The sequence below is a fragment of the Phaseolus vulgaris genome, chromosome 9 (genome assembly GCF_000499845.2).
Source record: "Phaseolus vulgaris cultivar G19833 chromosome 9, P. vulgaris v2.0, whole genome shotgun sequence".
NCBI classification, from domain to species: domain Eukaryota; kingdom Viridiplantae; phylum Streptophyta; class Magnoliopsida; order Fabales; family Fabaceae; genus Phaseolus; species Phaseolus vulgaris.
The window spans coordinates 38,084,281-38,095,883 of NC_023751.2; the positions used below are offsets into that span (position 1 = coordinate 38,084,281).

General features: G+C 37.1%; 2 protein-coding genes across 2 annotated transcripts; one reads left to right on the forward strand and one right to left on the reverse strand.

Annotated features, from left to right (window-relative positions):
• The first annotated feature begins 270 nt into the window (after positions 1-270).
• LOC137822540 (protein STRUBBELIG-RECEPTOR FAMILY 6-like) lies at positions 271-8,866 on the forward strand. The gene is made up of 16 exons (XM_068627438.1): positions 271-883; positions 2,934-3,063; positions 3,159-3,230; positions 3,301-3,366; positions 3,454-3,525; positions 3,618-3,689; positions 4,038-4,109; positions 4,195-4,260; positions 4,366-4,428; positions 4,525-4,844; positions 5,303-5,586; positions 5,954-6,225; positions 6,780-6,912; positions 7,849-7,985; positions 8,221-8,377; positions 8,510-8,866. Exons 1-16 carry the CDS (start codon positions 790-792, stop codon positions 8,660-8,662), a joined length of 2,163 nt encoding a protein of 720 aa, XP_068483539.1. The 5' UTR covers positions 271-789; the 3' UTR covers positions 8,663-8,866.
• A 407-nt stretch (positions 8,867-9,273) lies between these two features.
• Positions 9,274-11,579, reverse strand: LOC137822542 (O-fucosyltransferase 36-like). Its single transcript, XM_068627441.1, has 3 exons — positions 10,417-11,579; positions 10,045-10,294; positions 9,274-9,601 (listed from the first exon to the last, which is right to left on the reverse strand). Exons 1-3 carry the CDS (start codon positions 11,577-11,579, stop codon positions 9,425-9,427), a joined length of 1,590 nt encoding a protein of 529 aa, XP_068483542.1. The 3' UTR covers positions 9,274-9,424.
• Positions 11,580-11,603: the final 24 nt, after the last annotated feature.

Sequence of the window (11,603 nt, forward strand, 5' to 3'; positions counted from 1 at the left end):
ATAAAGTATATAAAAATTAAAAATTAAAGATGTTACTCACTCTGAATCACAACATCTGAGAAATTATTGAACCCTCATTATTACTCCAAAAAACATAGGTGGCATTAGTTCAAACGTCTTTTTCCACTATTATTCTATAATGAGAAAAAAATAATTAATTGTACCATTAAAATTGGACAAAGATGAATGTTTTGTGGTTTCTTTTTAGTAATTTATTAATTTTTGCATGACGTGATTTCAAGTAATTGGTTTCTTTGAGTTTCCTTGTTCAGGTTTGTGATAGCCGTTGGCATGAAAGTCCATATACCATTAACCAATACGTATATACAGTCGTAATAAATACATAAAAGAAAATAAATATTATTGCAGAAACGTGTCTTTCATTCATGTCCCTGTATTGTGAAAGCTACCTAAATTGTCTTGAAAGAAAAATCCAGCACAGAAAAATCCAGAAGAACCAAGCTTCACAATTTTTTTCTTATTTACTTACTCTTCACAACTTCGAAGGGAAAATCATTATTATTTGTAGTAAGAGTGAGGTACTATTATTGAGCATCAATTTATTTTTATGTATACAGATACTGTGAGAGGCACTGTAACTGTGATAAAGTAAATAAAATTTCCATGGCTTTGGATTCTTTTGGCAATTCGTGCTGGCCAGCTTTACTTGGCTATGGGGAACAGCATTAGCATAGACCCATAAAATAATTAGAGAAAAAGATTAGAACTTGCTGAAAAGGGGTGACTGAAAACCCCTTCAGCTTTTCTGGGTAGGAAGAATTTTGTGAGATGGTGGAGTTTCGAAGGTTGTTGCTGTGCATCACTACCTGCATTCTTTGTTGGATGCCCAATGGTGATGCTGTCTCCACAGATCCAAATGATGGTTAGTCTCTTCTTTCACTTCATTTCACTCTCTCTGTTTGTTGCTTTTTGCATTGTGCTTTCTTGCAAAAACTTGCTCTCTTCCCCATTTCACTTATTTGCTCTGCACCGTCCAAACAATTTGTTTGGAGTTTTTAGTTTTCCTTTCTGCTGAAACAATGAGAAGCTTTGTACCTGATCTATTGAGTGGCTCATACACATCAGTTCTATTATCCTGATTGTTACTGTTTTAGACAGTTTGTTGTCTTTCTCTGAGGTATCTCTTGCGTTGCATGCCAATGGCCTCAGCAAATGATTTTTTTTTTCCTTTCCATTATGAACTATATGTTCTGTGTACTTGATTGTCGGTTCTTACTATTTTGTAATTGGTTACCTTGCTTTGCGTCATTTTTAAGGTATATGTTCTGCTAAGTGCTAAATAATTCATAATCAATATCAGAGTTCTCTCATAGAGTCTTCTGCATTATTCGGTTATTGATGGAGGTCTCACTTCTTTCCATGGCCTTTGGCCTTTTCTTTTCCGTGTATATAGCTCCAACCCTTCAACTTTTTTATAAGGGAAATTTTCAATTTTTTTTCCTCTACCTCCCTGTTCAACTTTCACCAACTATGGCTCAAATGCCAAGGATTTTACGTAGTAGTGCACACACATTCGGAGTCTGAGAAAAATGAGCTGCTTGTTTTAGTAACCCCTTTCTGATATTTTAATGCTGTATGAGTTGTTTTTGTGTGTGTTTTATAGTTTGCCGACACTCTTGGTCTTTCCTCTTTCATCCCCTTCCGTTGACTTCTTATCTTTAACATTTGTGTTGTGTTTGATTTGCAAGTAAATCCTCTGTGTTATTTTACGCAATTAAACAAAGCTAAAAATTCTAAGAGATAAGAAGGACATAATGGTAATCTTTACAAAGCACTGGAGCATGTGAGTTATCTTTAGTTTGTCGCAAGCCCTCTAAGCTGCAGCTGCACTCCTGGACTTCGGAACCATCCTTTATAGTAGCTCTCAGCAAGCCCTTGTCCCGTGAGGATAAATGCTTTAATAGCATGAGCAGTAGCGTGGAAATGTGTTAACTTCACCTGTGCTTAATTCCAAAATTCTTGTCAATGTTGTATGAGGACTTCTTTATTCTCATCTCTTAAATAGCTCATTTTGGATCTTCCGTGTTTCAAAATGGGATTTGAGGTAGTTCATACAAAGTGATGAAAATAAACCAACTACTGCATTGGACTACTAGGCCATTCTAACTTCTTATTTGCAAATCACTAACATAAAATCTGGTAGGGTTTAGCTTTCTATTTAAGGTTTCTTTAAATAGCTTGTTTTTACTCTTTTCTGTATCATATAGTTCGTGTCTAGTTTAATCCTGTACACTTCTTTATTTGTCTTGTGTTATCCACAACACCATTAAATCCTCAACAAGCAATCTGCTCTGCTTTGTGACCCTTCAGAATGTCTAGAATGTTTGCTTGTTGAACATGTGATGATGTTGAATCTCATTAACATCCCCAAATACGAACTTGTAAGGGTGCATTATGATCCTTGAAATATCTTTGTTTTTGTACTAGCCCTCTGATATAATTTTTTTGAATGGTTTTTCTTCAGGTGCCCTAATATTTGGTGATGCTATTTTAACTAACATCTATGCACGCAAAAACAATTATTAATCTCCTATCCATATACTTCCACCCAAGAAATTGTGATGTACCATTTTGAGAATCCTTAGCGAAAGTTGGTTTCTTTTTAATTTTCATTCTTTGATGTTTATAAACTTGCAACTTTTATAGCCAATAACATGAATATCCAATTAATTGTCAGAAAACATTTTCTAAATCTGTATTCAAGGCTAAGTTCCAAATTATTCACTTTTGTTTAGGAGTAGTATATTCAAGGATTCTATCATAATGGACTAATTTTTCCTAGAGAGAAATCTATACCTTGAAATATGTAAATGGATGATGGTGAGGTGAGGCCATAGCCTATTAGATAATGAAAATCCATAATACATGTCTGCGTTTGCTGAATATTTTTATTTTTTGAATGTTTGCTGCAGCTTCTGCTGTGAGATTTTTGTTTCAAAATATGAACTCACCATCCCAGCTTGGTTGGCCTGCTAATGGTGATGATCCATGTGGACAATCTTGGAAAGGCATTACTTGCGCAGGCAACCGTGTTACAGAGATGTATAGTCCCACTCTCCTCTTTACTTTATATGACTTGATCATTACCTTTAGGCTTTATTGCTTATTTTTAATGACTATTGTTTGTGACTTCTCAGTAAGTTATCTAATCTTGGACTAACTGGGTCGTTGCCTTACGGATTACAAGTCTTGACATCTTTGACCAGCCTGTAAGATTAATGGTCTCTTCCCTTTCATATATGCATTGCTATTATTGTGTGACCTTATAAACTTTTGTAGAGACATGAGTAGCAATAGTCTTGGCGGCAGCATACCATACCAACTCCCTCCATATGTGCAGCGATTGTATGTTTCAATTTATATGGGGTTCTTACTCTTCAGTGTACATTATTTATGATACGATTTTTGACGTTCTTAGTGCTTTGTGTGCAGAAATCTTGCTTATAATAACATCACAGGGACAGTGCCTTACTCTATTTCAAACTTGACCGCTCTTACAGACCTGTATGTTATTTTCTTGTTGTAAATTTATCATAGCTGTACTGTATCAACCACCACAACAAACACCTGGAATAATTTTTAATTTTTTTATGCAGGAATCTTGGTCACAATCAGCTCCAGCAAGGACTGGCTGTTAACTTTCTTAATCTTTCTACCCTCTCCACATTGTGAGAATTTGTCTTATCCTTCAGCTGCATAAAACAGTAGTCTAAATGGCTATCAAGTTATTATTACCTTTCTATAAAGTGTTGATCATTTTCATCTCATGCGTGTTTTAATGATGATTTTTTAGATGAATTACTATTATGCATCTAAATAGTTTTACAATATTATTTCTTTCTGATTGCATTTCAAGACGTTTTGCATGTGAAAAGAAGACATACATATGTGCTGTTGAAATATGTTTCATGTCATATGGTTTTGTTAATTTCATTATTTACATGCGGCTACTTTTGGTCCTTGGTAGTAAAAACCAATTGTGAGCCAAGTGGGCTAATATTTTTTCCTTGTTACAGGGATCTGTCTTTCAATTCTCTAACAGGTGACCTCCCTCAGACTATGAGCTCACTTTCACACATAACAACCATGTAAAAATACTGACTGTTGATGTTTTCTGTATTACATTACATTTTATTGATTGCATTCTTAGTTAATTTGTTTATATCTGAGCAGGAATCTGCAAAACAATCAGTTTACAGGCCCTATTGATGTCCTTGCTAATCTTCCTCTGGATAATCTGTGCGTCTCTGTTGTATCATTTGACATAGCTGGAATATCCTTTCCTATATTTCCAAAAAGAAAAACTTGAAGCCTATTGTATTTATTGTCTTAAATTGTTCTCAGGAATGTGGAAAACAATAATTTTACTGGATGGATACCGGAACAGTTGAAGAACATAAACCTACAGTAAGCATTTCCCATTATCAGCAATTTGGTAACTTGGAATCAGATTTTCATCATAAATTTCTGTAGAACTCTAATATTAGAAAAATCTAATGTCAGGAGTGGTGGTAATGGATGGAGCTCTGGATCTGCACCCCCGCCTCCTCCTGGGACGCCTCCCGTTCCTAAAAGCCACAAACACAAGTCTGGAGGGGGAAGCACCACCTCGTCAGATGTTGGCAGTAGCAGCAGCTCAGTTGATGGGGGCAAAAAGTCTGGTATAGGAGGTGGTGCTATAGCTGGAATTGTAATCTCTGTCATAGTCGTTGGGGCAATAGTAGCATTCTTTCTGGCAAGGAGAAAATCCAAGAAGACATCTTCAGATTTAGAAAAGCTGGACGATCAGTCCTTTGCTCCACTTCCTTCAAATGGAGTGCATGGTATGCATCTTGCATACTATTTCAGGATATTTTTTCTTTAATGACGAGGCCATCCTTATTTGTTACGCTTTTCTGGTTCTTTTCCTTTGTGAACATATTCTCAGTTTTCTGTATTTCAGAGGTCGTCCTGTGTTCCAGAGCTAGTCACCTAATACATATTATATTTTCACTTCCTAGTAGTGGATAATTTGTTCTGCAAAACAAGATAGTAGCAGTTACTTTAGCACTTTTTTCCCTGGAACAGGTGCATGGCTTGACACCATGCCATGCATCTTTTAGCTGCTACTAGATAAATTTATTATGATATTACCAAACTTTACAATTCAAGAACAAGACCAACTTGTCCTTTATTTGCTGTTATATACTGCTGGTATGTCCTTTTCTCTTTAGTAATCTGGTTATTACCAAATTAAAGTTTGCAATTTAAAATTTGGCATATTATATGTGCCATAATGCAGAAGAGAAGTCTGAGCAAACATCCTCTGTATCTGACTTGAAGACATTTGATTCTTCCGCCTCAATAAATCTTAAACCCCCGCCTATTGATCGACATAAATCATTTGATGATGAAGAATTCTCCAAGAAGCCCACAATTGTGAAGAAGACTGTAACAGCTCCTGCAAATGTGAAATCATACTCTATAGCTGACCTGCAGATTGCTACTGGTAGCTTCAATGTGGATCACCTTGTTGGCGAGGGGTCATTTGGGCGTGTGTACCGTGCTCAATTTGATGATGGAGAGGTATTTCTTAACCTTTATTACACTAATTTGACTGTCTGATTCCAATGACAAGGGTTAGTATATCCAGATTATTGTCTAACATTTAATATTCCTGGAAGAGGATCAAATCTGTGTTATTATCTATGCACAAGCGCACAGATGCATGCCTTTCTTATATTACACAAGATTCTGTTAATGTCTCCCGTCACTGCCTCTCCAACATTTCCCTCCCCTAACCAAAAATAGAAAAAATGCAAAGATGCCTAGAAGTCATGGCCATGTAAACGCCACAGATATAGCTAATATCCCATTAAATGCCATGAAATTTTCTACACTGGACCAAAAGGTGTTAATGATTGACCTTTTTTTATTTATAATTATGTTGTAGGTTCTTGCAGTGAAGAAGATAGATTCATCTGTCCTTTCCAATGATTTGTCAGATGATTTTATAGAAATAATTTCAAACATCTCCATTTTGCATCATCCAAATGTGACAGAGCTTGTAGGTTATTGCTCAGAGTATGGACAACACCTCTTGGTCTACGAATTTCATAAAAATGGATCACTGCATGACTTCCTTCACCTATCAGACGAATATAGTAAACCATTGATATGGAATTCCCGTGTCAAGATTGCTCTCGGTACTGCACGTGCTTTAGAGTAAGTTAATTGTGGACGAATGGTATTGTAAGGTCCTTATATTATACTGCATTTTTTTTGAGTCAATTCTTAAACAATATTTCAATAATTTTTTTGCCATATTTATCAGCTCCTCCTTTCTTTACTATCTTTCTGTTTTATTTATTTTGTTTGGCATTCTACCTAAATTGCATGCTGACCTGACCTTTATGGCCTTGACTGATTTAAAACTGAAATTGAGGTTCTAGCGTGCTCTTTTATCCAAATAAAAATTCGTTAGAACTCTGGATTAATACTTTATGTAATGTTCATACTTGGAAATATAAACACTGGAAGATTAGTTTGGCCTACAAAATAGGAATTGAGTTTATTTTTTATCCACTATCACCTTGAAAATCAGTGCAATATCAGTAGATGGGAAAGTGCCACTTTGAGGAAGTAAGCATTTTGCTTACAATTCAAGTTTTCTTTTCCCCTGATTTTTGTGTGGCAACATGTGGTTGGACATCAAGCATAAATCTCAATATTTTATCCTTAAGACTCAATGACCAGACTTTCTCCAAAAAAAATTGTAGGTACCTACATGAAGTTAGTTCTCCATCAGTTGTTCATAAGAATATTAAGTCAGCCAACATATTACTTGATGCAGAGCTTAATCCTCATCTTTCAGATAGTGGATTGGCAAGCTATATTCCAAACGCGGACCAGGTGATGTTATAAATCTTTGGAACTTAGATTTTTATAAGCGAACGTGATTGTGTTTGGCCAGCATGGTTTCAATATTTTTGTGGCTAGTTTTGAACATATTTTTAGGCTATGCTGATCATTATCAATTTGTCAATTCGAATTTCACCGTTTGTTGTGGATGCTTCCAAATATGTATAGTGTACATTTTAGAAAACAAATGATTGGTAATTTATTTTCTGAATTACCAGTGGGACTAGCTTGGACAAGCTTGTGGTTATAATATATTTTAGCGGTCATATATGAACATAAGTACACCAATAATTTTCATATTGTGAATGCAGTTACTTGTAAAGTTGAATCAGTTCAGCTTATTAGCACAGAATAATAAAAGTGCAATGTTATTTTTTTTGTCAAATTTCTAAATCTAAAGGTAAAGGGCTTAATTGCATATTTGATCCTCTAAGTATCACAATTGTGCAATTTTAGTCTCTTGAGTTTTAATTCTACAAATTGGGTCTCCCAACTTTGGAATTGTGCCATTTTAATCCCGCGGGTTCCAATTGTGAATCTTAGATACTGCAATTGTGCAATCTTTGTTTCTCCGTCAGTTGAATTTGTGAATTTGTTGACGTTACATTTACATATGACATGTTTGAAGAACTAAAATCACAGACTTGTAATATTTGGAAGATCTGGTTGACACAATTAGAACTTAATAAGAGACTAAAAATACCTCAAGGATCTAATTTACACATTTGGGATCTGGAGAACTGAAATTTCTCAATTGTAAATTTAAGGGCCAAAAGGGCAATTAAGCCCTAGGTAAACTTTGTACATCAAGGGTTCAAGCCCACAATATACTCTGCTTCTGCTTCTAGCCAAAAACTGGTTTTTCCTTTTACCCAGTGACACCAAACCCAATAAAATTATTATTCTAACTTTTGGTCTCAAATTCAGATATTGAGTCATAATGTTGGATCTGGATATGATGCACCTGAAGTTGCGTTGTCTGGTCAGTATACTTTGCAAAGTGATGTCTACAGCTTTGGGGTTGTCATGTTGGAACTTCTCAGTGGACGGAAGCCATTTGATAGGTGAATGATTGTCACACATTTATCTTGACAGTTTTCTACATTTGATAGATATATATTGCATAAAGTAAAACAATTGAAATATTAATGTAAATAAATATATGTCTTAACATAATTTCAGATTATGAATTCTTGGTTTGTTCTCGTTATTTAGCAATACTCTGCACCATTTCAAATTATACACAGATCACATATATGTTACTCTATGAGTCCTGATTGTGAAAACATTCTGTAACAGCTCAAGGCCAAGATCTGAGCAGTCTTTGGTTCGATGGGCAACACCTCAACTCCATGATATTGATGCATTGAGTAAAATGGTTGATCCTGCATTGAAGGGGCTATATCCTGTTAAGTCCCTTTCTCGATTTGCCGATGTTATCGCCCTTTGCGTGCAGGTATACTGATTTTGTATATATGAATTGGATGCTTTTGGGAGAGTTTTTCTCCATCCTTAACTGCTTCTGCTGTTGAGAAATTGAGGTGGAAAGAGTATAATGTTAATGTGTTTATTTTTCTTTTTGGGGCAGCCGGAGCCTGAATTCCGACCACCAATGTCAGAAGTGGTTCAAGCACTGGTGCGATTAGTGCAGCGAGCTAACATGAGCAAGCGAACATTTAGCAGTAGTGATCTTGGAGGATCCCAACGAGGAAGTGATGAAGCAGCTCTACGGGAGATCTAAATTCCCTTGTTTTACTACAATGGCTCCCAAGCAGATGTAGTTATATTATTCTCCCTTTTCTTTAAGTTAGACACCGGGTGATCTATGTCCTTTATTTCTCATATAATTTCTACAGTTACAAATTTTAAGCTCAGGTTAGATTGGTGCCTTCAATATTCTGTTAATAACAACTGCAAATAATGAAAGGTTTCCTAGTTTATGCAATTTAACTTTTTCTTCTTGAGAGGAAAGAACGAAAAGAAAATCAAGATTAAATAAAAGAAATTTTCAATACAAGAATGAGAAGAAAAATGCAAAAAAGTTGAGAAAAGATGCAACATAATTAGTTATATCGTCAAGAATAGAAAAATTGCATTTGAAAGTAAAGGCATATACAGAATTAATTATGTTACCAAGGATTGCGTTTGAAAATTAAAACACAATTAATTATGATGCCAATATAATCAATTGTGGTTATTTTTTATTTTTTTTTCAATAAAAAATCTTCATTTTTATTTTCTTTCTTTTTAATTTCTTTTCAACCGAACTACATCTATTTTCACTCATTTGTCACCAAAAAGAATTGGGATGAGTTTGGGATAGGGAAGAAGAGTTATACACATGGGAACAAATTCAGGACAAAGCTGTACTTATTGTGTGGTAGAATATATATATAAACCAGTAAAAGTTACAAGTGAAATGGCAAACTCTACAACATATATTGACAAAATCCTACTCAAAGTCAAATGTTTGCAGGATAAATATCAGAGTTATTTGTCATTCTCATTCAATCTCCGCTACTACATTTGGCTCCTCACCTTGGCAAAGGTACTCATCGCACAATGATGCGGATCCCCAGTCCTTTCTCAGCCGTCGAATGTCTTGGGTGAAAGTTGAACCGGATGCTCCAATGAATACACTAGACATGGCACATATAGTCTTGTCCAACATAGCTTCCACCTTAAGAATAGCAATGTCCACAAGGCAATTTAGCAGAGGAATTTACAAGGTGCACACCGCACCACTAAAGACTTCTCACTTGTCTTACGAAATTCACAGCACAATCGCACAAAAAACATGAAGAAAAGAAAAACTATACATGGGAAGTATCTCATTTCGCTGTGAAAGCAGGATGTTAGGCTTGAATGAATGACAGGAGAACTATAGGATTTCATAAAAACAAACAAACTCATAAAATGGCGGTCATAATGATCTGAAAGAGCGTATGAATAATAAAAAATCATAAATTTTTGCACATAAGGGTACAAACTAAACAATGAAGGGATGCCGCAAAATGAATGGATAAGTCATAAAATTAGAAATAATATTGACCCAATTTGAAAAGCGGTAGGAAGAAAAGAAAGTAATGAATGGCATTGACATATAATGCATTGTATTCTGACCTGAGGGTCTCCTTCAATATGATGCCTGTACAACAAAGCGTCCCATTTTTCTGCTGAATTCCGAGGTGGGCGTTTGACAAGTGGAACGTGCCGGCCCTCTAGCACAAGCAGTGACTGAAGAAGCCGAATTTCACTCTCTGCGGCGTCTGTAGAGAGATAAATGAGGGGTGCATTGGCTCTTTCAACTACACGCAAGATACAAGCTGCTGCTTGAGGAATAGGATAAAAGCAACTTGGTTTTTTACCATTACTGTAAACAAGAAACAAAACGGATCATCACACGTAACAATCACAATCACATCGCACACAATTATTCACTCAATTGCGTTGTCATGATAGATGGTGATTAAGGAGGCGAGGCGACGTAGCTACCAGAAGTTCAAGAAGTCGTGTCTTCGAAAATGCAATGCAAGGAAGTTCCTGCCGAGGAAGGTTTGGATAAAACGCTGAGCGGTGAGGAAAATGAGACGGTTGGGTTGAATCAGAGTCTTGCATCGGTGAGCCAGTGGGCCACCTGCTTGTGTCACCCATTCTTCCTCCACATCTGCATACAACACATCCCCAATGACTAAAACATCCTCCTTTTCCTCCCGTGAAAACCTTGACACAACCTCTTCCACGCTCCTCTTTCTGGGCTTCCTTGCATCTTCATCCCATGCAGCCGCAGGCTTATTCGTGGACAACAGCCCCAACGATTTCAACTTCCTCAAATGCTCGTCATCCAGATAACACGGTCGAGGCAGCGAAAAATAACACAAGAATTTACCCTCGTGCATGCCATTCTTCTTCATGCTAGAAAACTCTTGGAAGGAGATCACCGCTTTGACTTTACCTCCAGCGCATCTATTCATGTGCTCCACATCCAACACTCTCTCGTACTCATAATCCACCTTGGAGCTGGGAATAACCAGAACCCGGTTAAGGAGAGCCGCGAAGAACATGTGCTTCTGCAAGCACATCAGATGGTTAGACATCTGGCCGGAGACGCAGACTGCAACCAAAAATTTATTAGCCTTGGGCTTCCACTCCATGGTCCTCCTTTCTAGCAGCTTCTGATCCACTGTTCCACAGGCGGCGTTCCGAAAATGGAGAGAGGTAGCAGTGGTGTAGGGACTGAGAAGAAGGTGTTGAATCTGTGAGTTGAGGGAAATCTGGTTGGAGAGAAGGGATTTGAGAATGTGCGTCTGGGAAGTGGAATTGAGAGCGTGGAGAAGCCCTGATTGCTGTTGGCGCAAAAGGTAAAGGGCGCGCAATTGAGATTCCTCGGGTTGATCATGGCGGAGATTGAGGTTGACGGAGGAGAGGGAGAAGAGGGAGTGGGAATCGGGGAGGAGATAGTAGAGGAGGATTGCGAAGAGAGGGAGAATGGCGAAGAGGTATCTCTTCTGAAAAGGGAATTTGAAGTTGAAGTTGAAGTTGGAAGTGATTCGCGAAGTGAGGGATTGGAAGTGGAAGGAAGAGGGAGACCTTGGGGCATTCCCCTGCTTCTGATGGATGAGCTCCTCTTCTTCGTCGGAAGACGAATCCCTTTCCATCGCTGCCGGGCGGTGACTGGTCAC